A 26,161-nucleotide genomic window follows, 5' to 3' on the forward strand; every position below is an offset into this window, starting at 1 on the left:
TATGTATGTGTAGCATACATTAAGATGTCTAGGTTCTATACCTATGGAAGAGGAAAAATGAAGATTTCAACTATTATGCAATAAGAAAACATTGACAAATCTATTTTTTCATTTGTATGACTGTCCTGAGGGACTTTTAAAAAGAATTTCTGGCCTTCATGCTCTCTGTGAAGTCACTTCTCAGATGCATGTATTTAGGGAAATACATGCAGAGTTTGGGAGAGAGATGAGGATGGGGAGGAAGGGGGGCTTACAAGATGCCTCATGCTGTTGCCTGCTTTCTAAATGATAGGCAATTTGTCTCTCATCCAATAGTGAAGTCAACATTGGACAGACTTTGTTTTGAGAGGATAGCTGGGAGGGAGGAACAGTAAAGGTAAACAGTAAAAGTGTAAAACATCCAGCAAGGAGCAGCTTTGTTCTGGCACCAGTATTTTTCACAGATGTCTGTGGAATACTTTAAAAAAGAGAAGCCAAAACTTCCCTTTCTCTCATGTAAATCCTTTGGATCATTTTGTCTGCTATAAACAGAAGGCTCTTGATGACTCTAGATGGAAATTCAAAGATAGGTATCCAGAAAACTATTACTTTAAAGGATTATTTGATTTTGAAATGAAAAAAATCATATTAAGTCATAAAGTTATTGCAAAACATGTGAAACCAGATCAGCGGGTTAAAGATGCGTTAGAAAGTGAATGCTATATTAAAGTTCTGGTAAGGCTGGTCTTATTAGAACTGCTGAAAAGTTCACTTAGGTGTACTTTTTTAATTGGGCTTTTTCTTTTCTGTAACACCTGTTTAGAGACTGAAATTTGCAACCTTTTTCTATCTCATGATTTAAGCCCAATAGGAAGCCAAACATCACACAGGTGCTCTGTTACTCCCCTCAGTGGGATGGGGGAGACAATCTGAAGGTTAAAAGAGAAAACGTGTACATTGAGATAAAGACAATTTAATAGGGAAGGCAAAAGCTGCATGCACAAGGAAAGCAAAATAAGGAATTAATTTACTAATTCCCATTGGCAGACTGGTGTTTAACCATCTCTGGGAAACAAGGCGATATCACAACTACTTGGAAAAGCAAACACCGTAGCTCTGAATGTCCCACTCCCTCCTTCTTTCCCCAGCTTTTATTTTTAAGCATGATGCTGTAAATATGAGATAACCCTTTAGTCAGTTGGGGTCAGCTGTCCTGACTGTGTTCCTTTCCAACTTCTGGTGTATCCCCAGTCACCAACAGGGTAGTGTGAGAAGCAGAAAAGGCCTCAATGCTGTACAAGCACCGTTCAGCAATAGCCAAAACATCAGTGTGTTATCAACACTGTTTTGGTGACAAATGTAAAACATGGCATCATGTGAGCCACTGTGAAAGAAATTAATTCCATCTCAACCAAAGCCAGTGCAATCAATCTACAAAGATTGATTTTGATGTGAAGTAATACTTGCATTAATATAAAGAGCAACAAAGAGTAAACTTCTGCCAAAAAATTATGAAAACCTTTCCTAAACAACTAATTATCGCTTCCTAAGAATTTCAGTAATGTACATCCCGGTGAACTGTCTTAGTTTAAGTTCTCACAAATATGTGTATGTGAAAGGATTCAAAACAGTGTATATTAACTAATGTTTTTATTCTCTGTTTATTTCAGGTGATGCTGGCAGAATACAAAAGAATTAAACTGAAAATACAACACCCTATTGAACAACTGATGGTTCCTCGATTAGCAAATATAGATGATGCTATCCAGCCAGGTCTAATGTTACTGACCTGGACATCCTTGAATATTGAGAAATACATTAATACAGTTTTTTACAAGCTAGGTAGGTCATTTTAACCTCTCCTGTACTGCAGGAAACCTCTGTTTTATAACACCATCTTCTTCTTGTCTCACGTTTGTCAAATTTTTACCAACATGGATGGGATGGCAGTTAGGATTATACAAAGCATAAAGCAGTGTGCAAAAGATTCTTTGTATTCTGAATTCAAGGAATTATAGCTACTTTTTAAAAGAGCTCCTGGGTTTCAGACTTTTCCTAGTCTCGCCTTTTTGTTTCTATAATGTACAAAACAATTTCTCACAGAATAATACCTCAACTCAGTTGGCACTGTCATTGAGTTCAACAGCATTTCATATTAATCTTTTGGTTTTTTAACATCTTTAAAAAGATGTTTTTATCTTTAAAACTAATGTGTACTTGGACAGCAGCTTTAGGAAACAGGTAAACTTGTAGTCTTTTCGAAAGATTTATCACAGGTTTGCACTGAGATGTGTATTGTTACTTAAGATACCAGATTCCTTTTGTTTCAGCTTAATTACTAGATCAAACAGATTTTGTTTTTTGAAATTATATAAGCAGTTAGAGCAGGAATTTTCTTTAGTTCAAATGGCAAATTAAAATGCATTTTGGATGCTAACCTGACATTATACTCAATTTAATTTTGAATAATACAAGGAGTTTGAGTCTGGAACAGGGACCTTTCTGCTATTTCAATTTCAGTATTGAGAGCATATTGCTATTAAACTGTGAAAATTCTAGTGATTGCTTTTTGTTAACTATTATTTGGCTTCTAATGTTTGTTTGAAGCATAGAGATTTTACTTGCCAAAAGTTTCTGTTACTAGTAGGTTCTCCAAGTGATAACTAGTTCAAGCTATAGGACAAGATGAAATATTCTTAGCCCTCAATTAAATGTATTTGTACTTGAAATACATATACTTTAAAATTATTCATATATATTTGTATATAAAACAATTACATGTATATTAAATAATATATAATGATATAATATATTTATATACTATTATAGTTATCTTTAGCATATAGATAGCATATGCTAGGTAAGCATATGTTATGCAAAAAGACAATTATGATTTCTGTAGTGAAGCTCACCGTAAAAGTTTAGATGTTTGAAGTAAACTGATTAAGGTGTAGAATTCGTATAGAATTGAGTATGGTAGTTTATTGAAGTAAAAATTTAAACAGGACTATAGCAAGACTATTTTTTCAAACTTTTAAGCTTGCCTTGAATCTTCTGTTTGCTTCAAAAGCTGGGCTGGAGTTATTGCTTGATCGAGTGAATGACTTGGTTGAATTTCGTATTGATGCTGTCCTTCAAGAAATGAATGGAGTGCCACTCTGTAAGTTGCCAGAAGAGGAACCACTGAGCTGTGAGGAATTTCTCCAAAAGACTAAGGTTATTAGAAAAAAATTTCATAAAGAAGAGTTTAATGACTTTGAATTATGATATGAGATAAAAAATGTTGAATGCAGAATTAATGAAGTGTGCATGGGATATGCATAGAAATCCCTGCTTGCTTGGCTGGGACCTTAAAAAGGAACAAAAGTACCAAATGCAAAGAGGTCTGAGCTGAGATGTTCTTTTCCGAGCTTCTTAATGTCAAACCAACTACTGTATGATGTTTCTTTTATGCTTTGATATCATTAGAATGTTTTACCTCTGTGACAGTATCTTTTTTTTCATTGTTCCTTGTTAGTGCCTTTAAATAAGGCACTGATGCCTGAAGAGAGTACATACTATGGAAATGATTGTATCCTGAGTATCTTTGTTAATCTCAAGCTATCCTGAGTTGGTAATACTGTGTGTAAAATATATGCAGAAGTACCTGGGTGAAGGTGTTCTGTGAAGAGCCCCTTCCTGCACCCCATCAAAATACTTTTATGTTGAGGAAAATTAGCAGTAAGCATGTAAATTGTTAGTTAGAAAGTTGATTAAGGTCATAATAAAATTGATGTCAGAATTATTTCATGAGGCAATAGTGTGATATTCTGGCATTTTAGGGTATAATGTCTAATGTGTTTTCTCCTGAAATAAACTTCGTTTTGAAAAAGATTTTAGAAAGTCATGTAGGTAAACTCCATCCCTGGTCTCTTGTAGCACTAAATACTACAAATGAAAATTTTGCTTTTCTTAGTGTATTTAATGATTTAGTCTTTTCTCTTTTGGCCCCTGTAACAGTTCACCTTGTTGTTAAATACAAAGTAAAATTTTAGATAATATTATATGGAATTAATGGTTGGTTGTAAACCTCATAATCCATGGTTGTTTGTGTTGATCCTGCTGCTCCTGATTGGGCAGCTACTAAAATGTATATTCACTAGAGCAAAAACATGTGACAGTGAGCACAAAAACTTCTTTGCACTCTATGATAGCTTGAAAACTTGAACTGCTACATGGCAATTACACCACCACAACAGCCAACTGATTTGAGTTAGCAGAGTAAGTGGTATATGAACCCCAGGTATAGGTACAATGAAAACACTAACAACGTTTTTAAGCTTATTGTAGTTTTTAATTAGAAGGGACTAGAAATAAGTTCTATCACCTAAGATGTGTCTTTAAATTTCTAAAGAAATTACTGCAACAAAAATAGTTATCCAGTGGAAAAATTCCAGACTACTTTGTTTAGCAATTGCTGTGATATTGCAAATCAGATCTGCTTTCTCTCTTGGCTAGACAGAATCATAATACGAAGGTCAAAGATTGTGTCATAAAATTTGGAAATGACTGAAACTTGTAAATGGTTCAATTTTTCCAAATAGTGATTTTTAATTAAACAAAGGTAGCCAGGTTTGATTAAGCTGAAAGAAATATAAGATAACAAAGAAGAAAAAAATTAAATGGCCATTATAGTTAAAAATTGTAGTTAGCTGAAGCATACTTGATCAATTTTTACCATAACTATTAAAGAAAAAAGATGCACAATACTTCAGTAGATTTCTGAATTTTATTAAATCTCATTCTTTGATTCCTTCTCTCTCCAGTTAGTAATTTTTTTGATTTTTTTCTAGTATTAAATACAGCTTTTATAGGTTTTATCTCCTATCTAGATGTAAATGGGAGCTGTGATTGGCTAATACTCATTATGGTACAGCCAATTAATGCAAAATAGCAACGATTAAAAGAAATGTTAAATCTTCCATGTCTACACTGGAAAGTTAAGAAAATTAAGAAACACTTTTGGGAGCCTTTTAGTGGAACTAGGCTTTATAAACATTGTTTCATGATATTAACTGTGGATGAATGATGTGATTTAGGGAAAAAGCCAAAGCAATTTTGAAAGACAATTATGATGTTTTGTTTGGCACATCACAGAATCCAACACTAAATAGTTTGGAACAAATCAATTTAGAAATAATGTTGTATATTGATCTGGTTTTTCACAAATCCTAGGCTTTGACATTTGTGTTAATAAAGGCTGCTATGACTGTGAAATTGGCATAAGAACTGTGAAGATAAGAGCATATCTTTGTTTGACTTTGATAACAGGAGCTCTGTGTAAAAGGTTCTCAGTCTTTACATTTAAAAAGCTCGCTGGTGGAAGCTGCTGCTAATGATCTGATTGACATGTTACTTGACACCGAGGTACAGATCAGTAAAGAAGATGAGAGGTCAGTTGTTCCTAGTGGTGAAAAAAAGCTCAAAAATACAGGTAAGAAGATTATATTGAAGATGGGTGCTTGTGTTTCTTTTTCATGATGACAGTATGTGAAGGGGGATATTGTAGCTTAGCTGACTGAAGTCCTGAAGAGTATCTAATGTCTAAAGACTTTTCTTTGAATTTGCCTGGGAAACGCATCACTTAACAATCATTTATTATCTGCAAAATAGGCTAATATTATTAATCTAACTTGCATGTTGAAATGTTAATGCCATAGGAGCAGCTATTTACAGGCCTTGGTTAATTGCTGCACTTCCTAGAGAGAGAGTATAAGAAATAGTGTCTGAATTTTAGTGAGTCATGCCAGTTTCTACTGAGTAGAGAAGGTGGATAGAAGTAAAAGGACTGTTACATTCAGGTACAGATTACAAATGCATTATTCTGCACTTTTTAAAAATAATTTTGGACCCCTGTGGAGGTGATGCTATATTGTGTTTTCAAGTCCCTTAAGTCAATTTAACTAACTAGATTTATGATGTTTTAGCAACAGAAGAGGAAAGAAGATCAAAAAGCTTGAATTTCTCCCAAAATTCCAGTGAGATATGGGCTGACCTGTCTCCTACAGCCAAGAGGAAGAGAATGGATTTAGAAAAGTTAGAGGAAGAAGCCAATGAACTGCTTTCTTACTTCAATAATCGTAATATTGATGCCCTTTTGAAAGTAATTCGAAACACTCTGGAGACCCTACGCAAGCGCATCCATACATCTTCCACAATCAACTTCCTAGGTGTCCATATTGCAGTACATTGCTTTTCTAGGCTATAAAAGGAAATATGTAAATTTAATATCTCATAGTTGTATAAAAAGAGTCACGAGTGTAAAAGAGGGTAAAACAAAGGGAGTTTGGTTAAGCTTTTTTGTTAAATTGCTATCATTGTATATTTCCCAAAAAATTTTTCTTTTCCTGTGGCAGTAGGAACGTGTCATTACAATGCTCTGACTGTACTGTTCTTAGTCAATGCTCTTAGCACTAACTGTACTGTTCTGAAGCTGCATATTTTATTTGGAACTGGACTTCATAAGTGTTTGATCTTGGCTTTACATAAAACTGTATTAAAAAAAAACAATAGAGAAGGAGGTGTGTTCTCTTTCTCTTATTAATTACCTTCTGATATTTCTATACACAGTGATGGAACACTTTTGAAGTGTTTTATTGTTACATTCCTTTAAGAAACAAAAATAAAGGCAGTTGTGTTTGGTTTCTATAGCATATAAGACATACAGTATTATGAGGTTCTAAGGAGGTTTTGTGCCCAGTCTAATATTCTAACTGGGATTACAAACCAGATAACAGAATTGTCTGCTAAACAGAGTTTAGCTGCAAAGAACAAGTTGAAGAGGAGCTTCATGGAGATAAATAGATTGGCACTTGGTTTTTTTGTGCTGCTGTAGAGTTTAGCAATACATCTTATAAGTTACTGAGGAATCTTTTTTCCCTTAAGAAATTACACTCAACACTAGGAGATATATATATATATATATATGTTGTTTTATATCAATACAATGTCTGTTTTGATGTCTTGAAAAAAAATATGAACAACCTTTTTTGTTTTGTTTTTTTCTTCTGTTTTTATCTTGCATTTAGAAAATCACAGTGCTTCTAAGCAGAAAAAAGGTGCTTGTCCTATGATTAGGACTAGTATTAACTTATCTATCCCTAATATCATCATGACACCCTCTTTGGATGAGGTACAGCAGATGCTTAATAAAACTGTAAATAGTATTGTGAAAGTAATGAAAGGAGTTGGGCAGTGGAGTAAGGAGAGAAGATCCAAGGTTTGTGTCTTTAACAACCTTACTTAAAACTAATGTTTCAAAACTGCTGCAAACAGAAAATAAATATTATTTCTTCCTCAGAAGAAAATGTTAGAGAGAAAAGTTGCTGTGTTGTGGTGTGAGAGCAGAGACAGCGATTCTGATGATGGAATGAAAGAGACTGGAAAAAAAAACATCCATGGTAATGATAAACTCTGACATTATTAAATTTGAATGTTAGGTAAATGTGATTTATAGAGAATGTGTTGAAGGATAGTAATTACAAAATACATCAAAATCTTCATAGATTTTAAAGTGCCTCAGAGAAGATATCTCTTCGTGATTAGAAACCAGGTTTGCCACTTGTCCTTGTGTGGCTTTGAGTAAAGGGATTTTTTTGTGCTTCTTGGAGAGTTGTACTGCTTTGGGTTCTACCTGCGACAGGTGGAAGAGTGTTAGGGTGCCAACGTGGGCAGCATAGAAAACACTTGTAGTCACTATTGCTACACAAAAGATATTTCATCATTTGCCAGTGTGGTTTGTAACTTGGCATGTTCAAATGGCATCTTAAAACTTTTGTTGAAATTCCTTTAAGAAGGGTAAGTTGAACTTACACAAAACCTGGTATTGAATAGAAATATCTGTATAAATTGCAACACTGGCAGAGAGAGGCTTTTGTAGAGGATTGAACAGACTAGAATTTCTGAAAGGATTTTATCTTAATCTGTCTTATGATCAGATGTTGAATTAAGTTATTGAAGATATTAGTTCAGGGAAATTTAAGATGGTATCTTTGGTTGCTGGTTTTTCTTTCTCTGAAATGGTTTAAAATCAAGCCAAATTAATTGTTCTACATTGTACTTGAGGTACTTAAAAATACATTTGAGTCTTCTAAAGTTAGCACTCTTATACACTTAAAAAGTAGGACAGTAATACTTGAACTGGTTAAGAAATTAAATTAGTCTTTCAAAACTAAGAATTTCTCTTGCATGAGATGAAATAAGAAATGATGGTAAACTCAAACTTGTTGATATTTGCTAACTGATGGACCTTCCTTTTATCTTTCTTTCTGGGGACTGGCTATGATCATCTTCTCAGAGTTAATGTTAATTTGTATTTCAAATTGTCAGTTGTGGTATATTTCAGAAAATAAAAAATACTTATGGATTTGCTCAATGCAAATCTTGGTGAAGTATAGAGGATAAACCTTGTGGAGGCATGAGAGAAAAGGAAAGATTGTTTGAAAGATTGGAGTGGAATTTGATCCATATTTGACACGGTACCTAGATGAAGAATTTGTCTAAAATGGAGAGGTTTATGAATTTGTGGCAGTTAAATGTGGCTTCCTAGACTTCTAGTTGCCTTTTTGATTAATAAGAACACCTAACTTTAAAATGTATGTTTATTGAAAAATATGTCATTAGTTTTTGTCTATAGGAATTTACTTGGTCTAAACAGTATGTCTGTCTTAACACTGCTTTTGTATTGGAATCTGCTTTTATAGATAGTGTATCAGATGCAGCATCACTGAGTTCATCTGATCCAGTACAAAGCCAAAACTACTTCAAGAGTGTTTCAGAGAACAAAGAAATTATAAAATTAGTATCTTTACTCAGCAGTGCTATCAATTCTACAAAAAGGGTAAGACAATTGAGATGTTCATTTAATATGACTATCCAAGGGGTAATAATGTATTACTTTTAATTACTTTTACCTTGGGCAATAAGGGTGGGCATTTAAAGCTGTGATGAAACACAGTAATGAAAAAGTGTAGTATGGTGGATGGAAAATGTGGCTGAAAATTTGCAAATACACTTTAAAGGTGTAACATGCATTAAGTTTACTCTGTTCCAAGATTTAGGAGGTTTTGAATGTTATATAAATTGAAACATCATAAAAAAAATCTAGGCATAGTTGTGTTGTGTGCATTTAATATACAACTGATAATAATACAAGTGTGTTAAATACAGTTTTGTTCACATAGAAATTCTAATGAAGCCAGCAAGATTTCTGACCCATTATGAAGAGCTTGTGGAGGTTTTTGGAAGAAAACTGGCTTTCAGCTTGGCATTTGTAAAGTGCAGCATAGGGTTTGCTAGTGGCAGTTAGGATTTAGGTTAATGGATATTCATCATTTATATGACCTGTTCCTATTCTGTGCAATCCTTAGTAAACTGTAGGTATTGAACTGATATTTCTTTAGGGAACTCTACATCAGCTTCTTGTGGGGCTGGTGCAACCTTTCAAGAGTCTTGCCAGGTGAAAATTTTTGACTCAAGCCATTGTGACTTCAGTGGTACTAAGCATAACTACCACAATGACATAGAGGCTTGTGCTGAAGACTAAGGTGATGTTGATAATGGTGGATAGTTATCTTGGTATTTTGATACTCAATATTTTGTAATTCGAAACTTTTATCAGTTAACCAGGTTTAAATACCTGAAAGCACTCTATTTATGATAAGTCATAATGTGAATTGTCTCTTGTAGCAGTCATCTCTCATTTACTTGTTTAATTAGCTGCAGTGATGATGATTTACCTTTTTCTGACATTTTTCTGAACTTCTGAAAACTAGAAAAATAATTCTCTTGCACATCCTTAAATGATATTCAAGTCAAAGAGACATGAATGGAGTGTAGAAATTAATGTTAAAAAAATTTGTCTCATAACTTCATTATCTGAGAATGAATTGTTCTTGTTATGTTGGGCCCTGGAGCTCAGGTTACAGTTGCTAGTCCAATAAGTGGTAGGGAAGGACAAGTGTACTGTATCCTAGTCTTAAAGGAGTGTTTTACTTCACATTGATTTCTAAGATTTTATTGACTGAAGAATCATTTAATTGGAAAAATGCTTAAACTGATCTGACAAGTTGAATGTGATCAGCATACAGTTCCCGGCATGACTTGGGATCCCTAATGGAACTTAGTTTAGCATAACTTTACCAGCAGCCTTCTGTTTAGTGAGGTGATTCAACCTGCTCCACTATGGAGTTCTTAATGTATTCTAATGAGCAGCTGCTAAGAAATTATATATATCCTATACATGTGATGCTGCAAATCTTTCTTTTAACTTCTGATGTCTTTCAGGAGGTTCTTACAGCTTTGGAGAGTTTTAGTTGTTACCACCATATATGGCAGAGGAACAAGGATGAAACCATTGATAAATTAATGATGGGAAACCCATTACTCTCTGAATTTGAATCTGAAATTCTGCATTTCCAAGACTTGGAGCTAAAAATCAATTCAGAGCCAGAATACATATGTGTGGGAGCTATTGCAATGTACACAGGTAGAGTTGAACTTTTCAATTCTGTCTGGAGACATATACTTTCTGACTTCAGCAGGAAGGAGAGATGCGGCTTAGTTTTGGATGGATGAACTAGGTTAAAATGGGAGGGAGAAAGAGAGAGAAGGGCTGTTTGCTGTTTTGGCTATAAATGCATGCAAACAAAACACTAACTCAGGGATATCTGTGAGGCTCAGCTGGAGTTTCTTCCCCCAGCTGGATACTTCTGCTCACTTTATGGGGTGGATGGTAGATGTTTGCCTGTCCTTCTGTCACTGATTCCCAGGGGTACATATTTGGTGGGAGTAAGATGGTAAGTTTATCTTGTTTTTCTCCTTGCCTGGCTGCATGCAATAAGACATCTGAAACCCCTTCTATTTAGCAGTTACTTGCTTCCACTGATGCTACAGATAAAACTTAAAAAAGCGAAGTGATTGATGGACCATTTGGTTTCATTAAATGTCAGATCAAACTTGTTTCTTTCTTCAACTTCCATAATCAAACTCTTACTTTTTCCCACACATTATTTTTTTAAGATTAATTTTTTAAAAGATTTTAGACTTAGATGAGAATATTAATCAATTTGTTAGTGATGTATAGAACAGAAATTTGTGTAATGACATATGAACAAGATGACAAGTATGGAGACCAGCCTCATCTTTCCAGTGGGTACATCCTAAAAAACATCTACAATATCTAGTATCTCTTCATCATTTAATGTTTTTAACTGATCTTTCCAGTAGAAAAGATGACAAATTCTGAGAGGATTAGGAGGAAAGTAATCCTGAATTGCAAGCAATTTTATCAACCACTCAGAAGTGTCCATGTGATTTCATCTTCTCTGTACGTGAATGGTTAGACTGAAAAAATGGAACTGGCACCAAAGAGAACACACGTTGCAAAAAAGATTAAAAGTGCATCTTAAAAAATATCTACAATATCTAATATCTATTAATTGTTCAATGTTTTTAGCTGATCTGAAGCTAGCACTGAGAACAGAAACCAAAGCCTGGATGAATTTGTTGGGGTATCATTGTAATAAGAAGTACCGAACCGAGATGGAAGCAATTTTGACTTTTATAGAGGAGACTGGCAAGAAGTTAAATCGCAGCATCACGGACCTGGATGATATCAGAATAGCCATGTCAGCTTTAAAAGAGATCAGAGAACTACAGATCTCCATAGACGCTCGAGTTGGGCCCATTGAGGTAGCTAGTGGGAATGTTGCATGTATGGGTACTGTTTCAACAGAGCAGTTTATTTTCTGGGTGAAAGCTTAACAGATCACTTTGAAAATGTATGGTTTAATATGTGTTGAATGTTGGGTGAAGACCTATTGTGTTCCTGTAAATCTTTTTGTGTAAATTTTTGATTTGAACAAATGTAAATTTGCTGAGGTGAGCGGTGGTTCAGGGAGCAGTGCAGAAACTGAATGATGTAGGTAAGAGGAAGATGAGAATACAGATATTTAACGCAAGAAAGCTTTTCATGCTTTTTAGAAGAAGTCTGTGTATGAAAAGGAATGAGTTTCATAATTTATTTTTTTTTAGCTTAGCGTACAGAGAAGGAAAATCTGAATGCTAGGAAAACTATACGAGAAGGTGCAAGAGTGATTGCTTGAGTCAGCTGTATCATAGGTTGAAATAAACATCAGCAACTGACTTCCTTAAAGAAGTTAAAATGATAGAATACATTTATCGAACATCTGACAAATGGCAGAATTAAAACCAGATGGTAACTGTTTCTCTGCACTCCTGACCAGAGTATGTATTTAAGAAGACTGTAGTGTGGCAAGATGCACCACTGATTAGTTGTTCAGTAGAATTCTTTTTTCCTACAACGTGTTCATGATTCCTGATTGCCCATAATTTTATTGTAAGCTTCCAGTTCTGCAATCAGGAGCCTCAAGTGCCTAGGCACAAGAAGCCATACTACACGTTTTTGAAAGGGAGATTGATGTATTTTCCATATAGTGACATGGTGGACAGATAGTTATATTTCTATTGTTGCAATTTAACTCCAGTTTGATCAAACTGGAAAACATAAATGGAAATAATTCCCCTTCATACAAAATTTTTCAAATGAAACTGTTATGCCACAGGTTCATTGCTACCCTACCCTGTGCTAATTTGCAGTAAGTGAATTTCAATTGTATTTTTGTGAAACTTGACTAAGGGTTTTAGTATGTGGAGTGTTCATATGTTGCTGGAAACCAATGTTGTGAGATAATAAAATTCTGATGTTTCTTCCAGTTTGGTATTGGTTTACCTGAGTGTGATAATGGATATGCAAAAAAGAACAGATTTTCTAACAGATCATTCTTTGTTCTTAAAAATTTAAAATGTTAGCGTACGTATATTTATATCAAGTTAACTTATCATTTTATGTATCTTGATCCAACCTTCTGACAGGAATCCTATGCTATGTTGAACAAATATGATCTACTTGTTGCCAGGGAAGAGACAGAAAAGGTGGACACTTTGCACTACACTTGGGAAAAGCTGCTAATCCGTGCAAACAAAGTGCAGAATGAGCTCGTTGCTTTGCAGCCAAACTTCAGAGGAGAGCTTATTAGTGCTGTGAAGACTTTTACTGAAGACTGTGCACAGTTCTATTCAGATTATGATCAGGCAAGTATTTGTATTTTATTGTATTAGAGGAGTTTTTGAGGAACAGTGGGAGCATGAAAAGATTTTGGATTTGACTGATGGGATGGGCCTCTACTGTTGAATATGTTTATTCTTGCTAATATGGTATTTGAGTTTCAGTGCAGGGCAGGCTTTGGTTATTGTTTTGTATGTGACTGAAGTATGTAATGCTGATAATCACTTCTTAGAGATGAAGAATGGATATATTTTAGGTTTATGATAAATAGCCAGTTAGCATGAGCAAATGTGAAAACCGGAACTAATGAGAAATTATGTTAGAATGTGAGAAGTGTTTTGTGATGCTAGATATAAGTACAAAATATAAATGAATGAAGCTGAACTAGTCTTGTATCTTCTTTTAAGTAATGCTAGAAAAAGGAGCTATGATTGCCCAACTTTTACACTGTAACGACAATTTCTACATTAGAAAGGCAATTGTGTTCTTTGTTTTTTTTTTTTGTTTGTTTGTTTTTTAATTGTTTTTAGAGCAAGTGCTTGTTCTAGTAGGAAACTGTGATCTCTTGGTTCAGTTGTTATCTGATGCAAGGTGGGAATTTTTTTTTTCTTAGAATGGGCCATTGGTCGTTGGTTTAAAGCCTCGGGAAGCCAGTGACAGGCTTACTATGTTTCAGGTATTGTTAATTCTAAGACATAACTTATTACAAGTAAACTAACATCTAGAAGGTCTGAGAATGAATCACAGTAGTTGAACTAATTGTCATTGATACATAGGGTTACTGATTTGGCAAAGTCTGTTTTAACTTAATGAAAGCTAAGTTGGAATTTTTCTATGCTTTTGCAAAGAATGCTGTTTTTATAGGAGTTGAGAGAAAGGCTGCATAGATAATGATTACTAGATTCAAATATCGTGATGAAAGCCTACTCTCAAGTTTAGTGTATTTGACTATAGGCTATTCTTGTGTTCATTATTGTGTTTTGGTTTTTTTGGGGGGGAGGAGGTTTTTTTTTTTTTCTTTCCAATAGAATTAAATGTTTCCATTTAAACTGACAATTTTCCCTGTTGAAGTGTTTCTTCGAACTATGATTAATATCTATTCCTGTAATGATGATTTCCACCGCTTTTCCTTTTCCCATAGTGCTATTCATTTGACTTCCTACTATGTTCCCTGAACTATATTGCAATTGAAATATAAATTCAAATGTTTCTCTTTGCTGCTTTAATGGCAATAATTCTTAATTCAGCTCTTCAATAAAAGATTTGCACAGCATACATGCAGAGGTAGAATTTGCTGTATCCATCCTTCTTTGCTTTGCATGTCATGCTCCACCTCTTTCAAGTTCAATCTTAGCATTTATTGTTCTGTCACTGTGTCACATGAAGTAAGTGACTTTCCTGTCAACTTCTAAAGATGTGCCTCCAAGCTAGCTAAAAGTTACTTTTCTTATGAAAATCATTGACAAAACTGTTGACAGTATAAGCTGTTATTATCTCTGTATATCTTTCTATTATTTCCTAGATTTTAGTCTCTAATGCAGTTCCTGCATAATGCCAGATCTTGAATCCTTAGTTATTTAATTTTATTTAATTTAATCTTTTTTTTCTTTTTCTTTCTTAGAATCGTTTTGATAATCTTTTTCGGAAATATATTACTTGTACAGGTGGGGAAGATCTTTTTGGTTTGCCAGTTACTCAATATCCTCAACTGCTTGAAATACAGAAGCAACTGAATATGTTACAGAAACTGTATAAACTATATAACAGTGTCATTGACACAATTAGTGGCTACTATGATATTCTTTGGTCAGAATTAAACACTGAAATAATTAACAGTGAACTTCTGGAGTTTCAGAAGAGGTGAGAAACTTCTGCAGTGGTAAAGTTGCCTAAAGTTCTTTGTTATTTCTTAAATATGATTATAATTGGTTAGCACCAATAATCATATCTGAGTATGTATTTACTCAGAGTAAATGGAATTTATTGCATGCATAAAAGCTGAACTTTTCATCAAACCAGAAATCAAATAATTAAAGGAATTAAACTGTATGTACTAAGGGTGAGTTTTTCTAGAGCACCGAGCAGTGCGTGTCATGAGCCTGCTAAAAAGATTGAATCAGATGACTTTGAAGATTTCTTGAACAGAGTATATTAGAATTAGGCAGCTACACTCTTTAAGAGGAGTCTGTAGGTGCCTGCCCAACTATTAGTCATTGAAATAGACTGGAAAGAGATTTTCTCACATGCAGAATCACATATGGAAGTTTCTAACTACAAGTAACCTGAATTTGGAAGGTACGTATTCTGCTGTTAACACCATATACTCTTGGTTTTAAAGAAAGAATATTTGAAACTTTTTGAAAAAGCTTGCATTACCTCTACATAGGTGCCGTAAGCTTCCTCGTGCCGTGAAGGAATGGCAGGCCTTTTCTGATCTAAAGAAGACCATTGAGGACTTCAGTGAATGTTGCCCATTGCTTGAGCGTATGTCAAATAAAGCGATGATGCCTCGGCACTGGAAGCAGATTACAGATCTCACTGAACACAGATTTGATGTGGAAAGTGAAACATTCAAACTGAGGGATATAATGGAAGCTCCACTATTAAGATATAAAGAGGAAATAGAGGTATTGTGAAGGAAGAAAAATGGATGCATGAAATAAAACAATTTGCTCGAATAGTATAGGAGTAATAGTAGCAAGAAGGAAAACAAAATATTTCTAAAGAAAGAAGAGAGAAATGGACTATCAATTTAACTTTTTGTCTAAAATAACACAAATATATTGTGGTGTCAACTTCTTTTTTTCAAATCATGCAACTTCAAATCATTAACTGGGAGTTAAATTGCAAGGGTACCTTACTTAGCAACATTAAAGATATGAAAAGTAATCACTATGTTATTCTTTTATTCCCCCTGAAGTTGACTATATCGTGATATGGGATACAGATTATTAACTATGGTGTTTGTTTATCTGTAGATCTTTCCACTTTGTAAATAATTGCTAATCAGCCTTACCTAGGGTTAATGGAAACAAATGTTAGATGTGTATACCAGAGACTTGAAGCATTCATAGCTTGTTTTGACATCCTATCTATTTAAAAGGATATCTGCATAAGTGCTGTGAAGGAGAGAGACATTGAGCAGAAGTTGAAACAAGTGATAGCTGAATGGGATAACAAAACATTTATCTTCGCAAACTTTAAAACCCGTGGGGAACTTCTTTTAAGAGGTGACAGCACATCAGAAACAATTACTACCATGGAGGACAGCTTGATGATTCTTGGTTCTCTCATGAATAACAGGTAACAGGAAAGGGAGGAATGAGGGAAGAGATTAAGATATTAGCAAAATATTTGTTTTATTGAGCAAATCTATCACAGAGGAGAAAGAAAATAAATACTTAAATAAAACCTGAGAACTTACTTGTCCCTGAACTGTTCATGGGCTAGTTTTTATTGTGTGTATCCCTCCAATAAGTTCTTTTCAAAGCATATGGGTGCAGTTCAGGCTTCCTGAGTAAACAAATGGACAGTTTTCATTGATGCAAGAAAGTGGGGATATAAGGGAGAACACTACCTGGTTGTGGCATGCGTACCATGGGCATTACAGGCACTGCTACTCTGCCCCCGTGATAGGTCATTGACTCATGCCAAAGGTACTGAAAATCCCAGTTAAAGTGAGCTTCAGTTTGTCTGGTTTCACATGCCAGAGCACACAAGTAAAATAAGGAACGCAGAACCTGATCATCAGGCGGATGTTCAAAAGCAAGGATTCAGGAGAGTTCAGAAACTCTGGGACTTACAGCTTTAAAGATGTTGCATAGTCCCTTTTTGAAACCACTTTACCTTAGAGTGAAATTGTAATCTTGCTGCTATTCAGCTTCTGTTGGATCAGAGCTGTGCTATGCACCATGTGTACAAAGCAGCAAGTTGGAGCTGGTTTGATTTAGAGCAGATAAGTAGCTGAATTGAGTATATACTTTCACTTGAAAAATATATAACCAACAAAATTATTCCTTATCCTTGCAAGTAATATGGTGGTTTTCACAAATCTTGTTTTCTTCTTGAAATTAAGCAAGTCATTATTTTTTTTTTTTTTTTGTAGATACAACACACCCTTTAAGACACAGATTCAGAAATGGGTGCACTATCTTTCCAACACAACAGATATCATTGAGAACTGGCTGACTGTGCAGAACTTGTGGATTTATTTAGAAGCTGTTTTTGTTGGTGGTGACATAGCAAAGCAGCTTCCAAAGGTTTGTGACATGCCTTTTTTTCAGTTTGTTTATCTACATTTTAAGAATAAAATTTAACTGTGATGTCATAATTGATGCAATAACATAAACTTCATTTTTTTGCTACTTAACAAAAATATCCTTGCTAAGAAATTAGGTAAGCAATGCCAATGGAAGGTACTGTGTTAGAAAGATTAATAAAATTGTGTGAGCTACTTGATCTTTTTACTTCTAGATTGTAAAGCTGTTAACCAATATGTATTCAGATGTTGTGTCTAGTAGTAGCCTAGCCTACATAGGCTAGCTTACTGTACCTACCGGTAGCCTAGTAGTACCTAGGAATCCTTATCTTAAACTTTCCTATGTAGCATTTCAAGTTAAAAATTAACTTTAGTTTTTAGAAAAAAACCTTCATATTTGAAGTATTCAATTCAAGCCTAATGAGTTTTCGGTCTTCTGCTCTAAGAATGATTGTAAGAGAAAGTAGGTAGCTGGCTCAACAGCCAAGTATGAACTAAGCTGTATTGTGTAAGCAGAAAGAATTGTGGTTTTCTAAGGTGAAAAATTTCAGGAAGACACATGATTATTAGTGAGAAGATTACTGGTGAGATTACTGGGTGCCAATTCTGTAAGCAAGTGTCTTTTCCCTCTTTTCCTTCATCCATCTCTTCCATTCTACATTCATTGTCATGTTTCAACAGGAAGCAAAGCGTTTCTCTAACATTGATAAATCCTGGGTAAGGATCATGACCCGAGCTCATGAAACACCCAATGTTGTTCAGTGCTGTGTTGGAGATGAAATCATGGGACAGTTATTACCACATTTACTGGAACAGCTTGAAATCTGTCAGAAATCACTCACAGGGTAAGATTATTACAAGACCAGTCTTGGCCAGATGGTTGTGTATTGTGTAGCTAGGGAAAGAGCAATTGCTCAAGTACTGTGCCATGAACTGTGCAAAGATCATATTCTTATTCTACTATGAATTCAGTTGAACTGAGCAAACAAGTTAGCAGAATACAACACCTCCAGAGAAATTGCTAGCAGCTCACTGATAAGTCTTTGATTTGTGACTAAGCTGCCACTCACTGTCTCTCTCTAATGAAACCAAAGCTTTTTCCAGCCTAGTTTCAATCCAGAAGGCGCTCTAGATGTGTACGTTCTGTTCAGACCTTTCACAAATCTGGAAGAAATTTAACATGAGGGTTCTAAATGGCGAGTAACAGACTTCTTGTAAAAACATTTTATTTTTATTTCATTTCTTTTTGCTGGTGTTTAGATTATAGCAAATAATACAAGGTTTCTGTGAAATGATTTCTGGTGCTAAGAGAGTAGCTTTAAAGTAGATACTTAACATGAAGGTGTGTTGGATAAAAATTGTCATTGCCACAGCTAAAAATTGGAATGATAATTTGTGAAAAATACCACTTTCAAAGAGAAATGGATGTATAAATTAACCTAATCCACTTACAGTCTACTCCTGGCTCCTCCACCATATTTTTTAAAAAATGTAGGTACCTGGAGAAAAAGCGCCTTCTATTTCCACGATTCTTCTTTGTGTCAGATCCTGCTCTCTTAGAAATTCTTGGCCAGGCATCAGACTCTCATAATATACAGGCACATCTGCTGAACATCTTTGACAACATCAAAACTGTCAGGTTCCATGAAAAGGTATGTACTGCCCATACCTCAGCATTACGTTCCTTCACACTAACAGTGTGTGATACTTGTTAAACAAGAAAGCTACTTGGGTGCATAAGGCATTCAACTGTTATACCATGTTCGTCAACTGTTTGATAAGTAGACTTTCTTCATTTAAGATTTAGTTTCATATCCTTGTTTATGTAATTGTGAAATTTTAAACAGAATAGCAAACCAAAAATTTGCACCAGTGCTTCGGTTTCAGAAAAAAACACCCATGTACTGAACCGTTTTCTGTGGCTTGATGTAGGCTGGCATCCTCTCAGATAAGCTGCTGATTCTTTATGAGCATATTTGTATCTTTACTTTGCCTGTATTTGTAATCTTCCATTCAATTCTCATTGTTAGAAGTGTGTCTAGAGTCTCACCTGTTTCTGAGTTGTCCTTAATATGTCTTCAGACACAGTGTTTGAAGAACACTTTTCTTGTACCCTTTACAAGAACAGATAGCAACATTTTTTTCCCTTTCTATGTATACATTTTCTTAGAAACTACGTCCCCTGCTTTTGAAATCCCTTTAATTGCCCATGTTCCTTAACTTTTGTGTTTCCATTATTTTTTGTTCTAAGACTGTAAATTTTGTTAGGATATTAACCCACCAGTAATGGGGGAAGGTTTCTTATATTGTGACTTTGTCACAGAATCACAGAATGGGTAAGGTTGGAAGGGACCACAGTGGGTCATCTGGTCCAACTCCCCTGCTCAAGCAGGGTCATCTTAGAGCAAATTGCGCAGAATTGCCATTGAAACTTAAGTGAAATGCAGAACTTGTCAACATATTGGGGGTTGTCTCCTTGTTCAGTTGACAGTGTTTTATTTAAAACCTTTCTGCATAACAAAACTAATGATTTAATTGTTTTTACATATTGCTGAACATGAAATTGGCATAATTTAATAGGTACCTAAATAAGTTTAATGAAGTGATTGCAGAAAAATGCAGCATTTATTGTAAAGATTAACAATTCATCTATAAACACAAAATGCTTTTACTTTGCTTTTATTAGATATATAATCGTATATTGTCGATTAGTTCACAAGAGGGTGAGACTGTAGAGCTGACTAGACCTGTAATGGCTGAAGGAAATGTGGAAGTTTGGCTCAGTTCTCTGTTGAAGGAATCCCAGCTTTCACTGCATCATGTTATTCGCCAGGCAGCTATGGACATTCAGGAAACAAGTTTCCAGATTACTGAATTTCTTTCTACTTACCCGGCCCAGGTAATATCATTGTTAAGTTAATGAAGAATTATTCACAGATATGTATCTCATTTTTTCTTGTCTTTGCAATCAAAATCGTGGCCAGTGTTATAAATACAAAACTGACGTTTAAATTTATCTTAATCACCTCAGTTTTTAAGTTACACTTCACTTTCATATGTGAAACCAAAAGAAGAAAATTTACCCTGGAGCTCTTGTTTAAAGGTAATACTGAAGGCAATAAATTAATGTAATAAAGTTAACACTATTTCTTTATAAGCTTAATACTTGACTATTGAAGGAAAAGTAGTAACCTTTTATGATTGTTCATGTATTCAGGCTAACACTATATATTGCTAAAATTTGAAAATGAGAGTAATGTTGAGGGAAAATAATTTTCTTAGGAGAAGCTTCTTCACTTATGATCAGGAATGTTGTTGGAGATGGAATAAAGAGTTTATGAATTACTGAAAAAAAATTTAAATTTGAAGCATTAATTATTCACTGGTTAATTATTATATATGATATATTAATTATACATAATTATAATTAATTATATAAATATTTGCATTATATATATATATATAAGTATTTATATATATGGTGTAAATTATATTGAACAGTTGTATCAGCAATGCACCATAGAGTCAGTATTTACAAGACTGAAGTGTGGACTTAACTATGTGTTTATGAAGGGAGTTGGGATGCACAAAACAAACGGATAGGTTGAATGACCTCTGTATGGATACATGAAAAATAATTTTATACAAATAGTAGGAGAACCATTTCTTTAATTTATCTGTGTCTGTGAATGTACATTTTAGGTGAAAGAGAAAAGATTATGAAGCATATACTTTTATGTTTTCTAAGGTTGGGTTGTTGGGGATCCAAATGATTTGGACAAGAGACTCAGAAGAAGCTTTGACTAATGCCAAGCATGATAAAAAAGTTATGCAAAAGACAAACCAATTTTTCCTGGATCTTCTAAACATGCTGATAGACATGACAACAAAAGACCTTAGTTCAGTTGAACGAATTAAATATGAGACATTAATCACTATTCATGTGCATCAGAGGGACATTTTTGATGGTCTTGTAAGTATTAAAAACTTTGCAATGAGTTATGAGGGGTTTTCCACATAAAACAATGTGAAATGATAACAAGAAAATATTAGTATACCTATGAACTCCTGCCTCATAAGATAAAGATTTAATTTCAAGACTGTAATGATTATGTGACCTGGAATATTACAAAAATGCTGATATTACTTCAAACCATGTCTTAGTTTCCTTTTAAATAATTCAGTGGGTTTTCCCCTCCCTCACACAGTAGCAGAATTTTATAATGTTTCACCTTGGTCCATTTAAGTTAGACACCTCTGTTGCATGATCAGTTAGGGACTTCTGTTTCCTCACACATTTAGTTACAAGTAATTGCCCTTTCTCTGGACTGCATTGCGAGTTTCCATGAGTAAATAAAATGAATATAAAATTATAGTGCAGGGAAAAGTTTGAAGTTGGTTGAAGCTGCTATCTCCTCTCTTCTAGTTTCAGTAGCATATCTAATTAGTACTTAGGGATTTATTTATTCACTTCACACCTTCTCATGCAGACACAGGATGCTAAAATTAGGAAAATGAAAACATTTAGCTTAATCAAACTCAAAGCTGGCATGCCCTTTTACCTATACAAACCCCTAGACCTGATTCTAAAATTAGGCTGAGAAAAGCATTACTGAGTTTTGACCCATTGCTTATAGGCAGGCGCCAATCTTTGCATTGTAGAATCATTTGTTTCTAGTTATAATAATTTTATGTGCAGTATAATTTTTAGGAAACACATGCAGAACATTTTTTTAATCCTATTTTAATGTTCAGTTTATCAACTGTGAGTTATTCCCAGCTCTGAATTTCTTAAGTAATATATGCACCATGACACTGCCTTTTTTCCAATTTGCACGTGGTTTTATACAATTCTTATGGCAGTTTTTAAAATCAAGTATCACATTACGTGCCTTCTACTCATGTAAAACTAAAGTGGTAGAGGTGACTAAAGGGAATGACAATTTTCATGTTAAACTGATTGTAATGACTCTTGTTTGAGGCTTATGTATTTGTATTCAGAATTTTGACACATTCGTCTAAAGCCTAAAGTTCCTTTGCCTTCGTATGGGCTTCAGCAATGATACATTAGCAATTTTTGTGGTAAAAAGATAGGGTCTCCACTATTCTTGTGTTACTAGATGTTCTCTATGTCTGACTATGTGTGTCATTGGGATTGCAGTGCCGCCTTTGCAATGCTACTTAAATGATGTAATATAAATGTAAAAATAAATGTTAGCCATAAATGCTGCAGGCTTGTTTTCCCTCTTTTCTTAGTGTTGCATGCGTGTCAAGAGCCCTACGGACTTTGAGTGGCTGAAACAATGTAGATTTTATTTTAAAGAAGACTCTGATAAAATGCTGATTAAGATCACTGATGTGAATTTCACGTACCAGAATGAATTCTTGGGCTGTACTGACAGGCTTGTCATAACGCCTCTTACAGACAGGTGAAAAAGACTAATTTTATTCCTTTTTCCTTTACTGACAAACCTAGGCTTTTACAAGAGCAATTTAGTAATTCCTATTGAATGCAAAATTGATCTCTGCAGAGTTTGTCCTTCACGATCTTGCCAAAGTCAATAATTTTACATGGAATACTTCAGTATTTTTGTTTCTGTACCTTACAATATGAATAATGTCCAGCTTAATTTCTGACACATAATTACATGATTCCCACATACATGAAGTATGTGACCTTGGTTCCTATGTACGTGAGGATAGTATACTGGAGGATCAGGTATATCCAACAGATACAATATGCAGAGAAAGATACAGCACAAAAGTAGGTGTTTACAGGCAAGCTAAGGAAAACATGAAAAACAGACAGGAAAAACATTTTTATTCAGCTGTAATAGGTTAGAGATCTTTGATCTGAAAGGATATTGAAAGAATTGCGGCCATATTATCAGGGACGTCAACCTCCCTGACTTGAATAACACTAAGAATGCTTTATATGTTAACATTGGCAAAATAAGGGCATTGGGTGGGGTTTTTGTTTTGTTTTGTCCTGTTTTGCTTGGGTTTTTTTTACTATTCTGTACAGAAAATTCTAGAGGTTGTCTTGAGATATAATTATTAGCAGGTGTTTACTGCAGTACGTAGGCATGTTTCATTTATGAAAATGGGATGCACTGTTTGGTCCAATTTTAAAGGTGGATGACAAAGGAAAGGTTAGCTGTCTTTCATTATTGTATTCTATAGTATAATGTAGTTCATAACTACTTCAGATAAAGTGATTAATGAACCAAGCTAACCAAACTAAGATTAGGCAGCTTCTCTGTATCTGCTTTCTTCCCTTCTTGAGATATTTCAGTTTGCCGATTATAGATGTTTATCTATTCTTTCACTTTATGTATAACAAGGTGAACCTTAATATTCCCTGCATCAGAGACTGAGTGAAGGATTTTCCTCCTTACTGGTTTAATTTGTAATTAAAGGCGTGTAATTTCATCACTTTCCTTTTCTCCTTAAATTAGACCTTACTTGAGTAAGTTCCACTGGTACTATACAGAAAACTGTGCATGGCAGCCCATTAAGTGATGATTGATTGTTGCCTTTTAGATGTTACATCACTTTGGCTCAAGCTTTGGGCATGAACATGGGTGGAGCACCTGTGGGACCTGCAGGAACTGGAAAAACTGAAACCATCAAAGATATGGGACGGTGCCTTGGAAAATATGTAGTGGTCTTCAACTGTTCAGATCAGATGGATTTCCGAGGACTTGGGAGGATCTTCAAAGGTAGGAGTCAACTGTATCCCAGATTCTGCTGTATAACTAACTGGTCAAAGAAGTGATTGTTCCACTATTCTGAGCTTTGGAGTGGCCTCATCTCGAGTACTCTGTGTGGTTTAGTGGCCCACAATGTGAGAGCATATAAAAATACTAGAATATCTTCAAATGTGAGCAAAAAAGATGGTGGAAGAACTGGAGAGTATGACTTAACAGCTGAATATACTGTGTTTGTTTAGCTTTGAGAAAAGGAGACTGAGGGATGCCCTTATTGCTGAAGGAGATGCTGATCTGTGTCTGGTAATAGGACATGGGGGAATGTCTTGAAGCTGCATTGGATGAAGTTCAGATTAGATACTAGGATATTCCCTGAGAGTGTGGTCAAGCACTGGAATAAACTCACCAAGGAAGTAGTCAGGGTCTCAAGCTTGTCAGTATTCAAATAGAGTTTGGACAACAATCTTAGATATATGGTTTAACTTTTAGGAAGCCCTGTGTGAAGTCAGGAATCTGACTTGTTGATACTTGTGAGTCCTTTGTAATTCAGAGTATTCTGTGATTATATGATTTTATGAACTATGTGAAAGTTAAAAATGCTAGAATATCTTTATCAACACATAACCAGCAGATGCTTCCAGCCTTTTAATAAATGCAAATAACTAATATCTTGTTATGAATATAAAATACGGTTGCAACACCATCTCCAAGAACTAGAAATGTCTGAAAACATAAGACAGTTTATGAAAAGATATATAAAGTAACTTAAAATAATCAAGGAGGAAAAGAAAAAGCTGTGAAATTTATTGCTGAACTGGTAGAATGTTTTGAATTCCAATTTCAGTATTTCTGCTCCTTCAAATGTCAAAGTTCCTATCAGTAGAAGGAAATGCATGAATAGTGCTATGTGTGTTAGGTGCAGATGACATCTTTTTTTTAGGCACCTGTCAGTCATGGCAGATGTCAAATTAGAGATCAAGTGGATGTTCTTGAATACGGTGTAGTTGCAAGTGTGTGTATTGGTGATTTTTTTTGTTTGTTTCATTTTCCCCAAAATAGCTAAGGAAGAATGCAGTTCTGGCACAGGCTGACCCCTAACTTCTTTTCTGATGAAAGCAGCTGTATTGTGCGTTTTAATATGTGCAATAAGCTATTGACAACACACTTTATTTTCATAGAATCACTGCAGAATTTTTTTTCTGGGGTAAAGAGGAACAGGAAAACATTCAAGATACTGAGAAAAGGAGTAGAAATCAAAGGATGTAGTATCCTATACAATCTTACTTTTGGAACTTTGTGAATTCTTACTTGAAAAAGAATTACAACTCTTCTCTTTGTTGCTTTCCTAACCCTCAGAAATAGACCCTTTTTTTTTTTCCTGAGATAGATTAACCTGATTTTTTGGCTTGTGAATTGCACCAAAAAAAGGGTTGACACCATATGATTAGTTACTTTTCTCTTTGAAGGTCTTGCTCAGTCTGGCTCCTGGGGTTGCTTTGATGAATTCAATCGTATTGATTTACCAGTGCTATCAGTAGCTGCACAGCAAATAGCAATTGTGCTGAGGTGTAAGAAAGAACGCAAAAAAAGATTTATTTTTACTGATGGAGACAACGTGGAAATGAACCCAGAATTTGGGATCTTTCTTACTATGGTAGGTATTTAGTATTTAGTATTTACTAAATCTAATATGCCTGTGATGATTGTACAATAGTGAAGTCTAACCTGGTATGTTTAATGTACTTGCTAATTCTTATCTCAGTCAGTTCTTAGAACTAACTCATGGACTGTTTAAGAATTTTGAGCATTACTGCAATGACAGTTTACAGGGTCTTGTTTCAATAACATCAAGCACATGCAATTAAAAAAATGCAGTCAGCACTATAAATACAAGTTATTATCTTAGTTTCAGATTGCTTCTGCATGCCAAGTTCTTGTTCCCAAAGTATGTTTTTTGCTATAAATACAGAAAAATCTCCATAGAGATATAGGTAGAAGTAGCCAGTAAAAATAGGACCTATAAGACAAACTCAGATTTGAAGTGTTTAGGGGGAAAATTTTTCATATCTTATAGATGTAAAAGAGGCA

General features: G+C 34.6%; 1 protein-coding gene across 1 annotated transcript in view; it reads left to right on the forward strand.

Annotated features, from left to right (window-relative positions):
• Window positions 1–26,161, forward strand: part of DNAH5 (dynein axonemal heavy chain 5) — a 113,426-nt gene that overhangs the window by 24,880 nt on the left and 62,385 nt on the right. The window contains exons 16-37 of the mRNA XM_027738976.2: window positions 1,650–1,821; window positions 3,050–3,195; window positions 5,290–5,452; window positions 5,946–6,188; window positions 7,047–7,237; window positions 7,319–7,418; window positions 8,721–8,857; window positions 10,303–10,504; window positions 11,474–11,709; window positions 12,913–13,131; window positions 13,719–13,781; window positions 14,727–14,965; window positions 15,492–15,732; window positions 16,209–16,408; window positions 17,211–17,364; window positions 18,045–18,208; window positions 18,859–19,015; window positions 20,050–20,262; window positions 21,112–21,336; window positions 22,620–22,792; window positions 23,907–24,085; window positions 25,540–25,727. Of these exons, the coding sequence (XP_027594777.2) occupies window positions 1,650–1,821; window positions 3,050–3,195; window positions 5,290–5,452; window positions 5,946–6,188; window positions 7,047–7,237; window positions 7,319–7,418; window positions 8,721–8,857; window positions 10,303–10,504; window positions 11,474–11,709; window positions 12,913–13,131; window positions 13,719–13,781; window positions 14,727–14,965; window positions 15,492–15,732; window positions 16,209–16,408; window positions 17,211–17,364; window positions 18,045–18,208; window positions 18,859–19,015; window positions 20,050–20,262; window positions 21,112–21,336; window positions 22,620–22,792; window positions 23,907–24,085; window positions 25,540–25,727 (4,005 nt within the window). The remainder of the gene's footprint in view (window positions 1–1,649; window positions 1,822–3,049; window positions 3,196–5,289; window positions 5,453–5,945; window positions 6,189–7,046; window positions 7,238–7,318; window positions 7,419–8,720; window positions 8,858–10,302; window positions 10,505–11,473; window positions 11,710–12,912; window positions 13,132–13,718; window positions 13,782–14,726; window positions 14,966–15,491; window positions 15,733–16,208; window positions 16,409–17,210; window positions 17,365–18,044; window positions 18,209–18,858; window positions 19,016–20,049; window positions 20,263–21,111; window positions 21,337–22,619; window positions 22,793–23,906; window positions 24,086–25,539; window positions 25,728–26,161) is intronic.

This window comes from Pipra filicauda, unplaced genomic scaffold, assembly GCF_003945595.2.
Source record: "Pipra filicauda isolate LSUMZ 115617 unplaced genomic scaffold, ASM394559v2 scaffold39_size4671491_pilon, whole genome shotgun sequence".
Lineage (NCBI taxonomy): Eukaryota > Metazoa > Chordata > Aves > Passeriformes > Pipridae > Pipra > Pipra filicauda.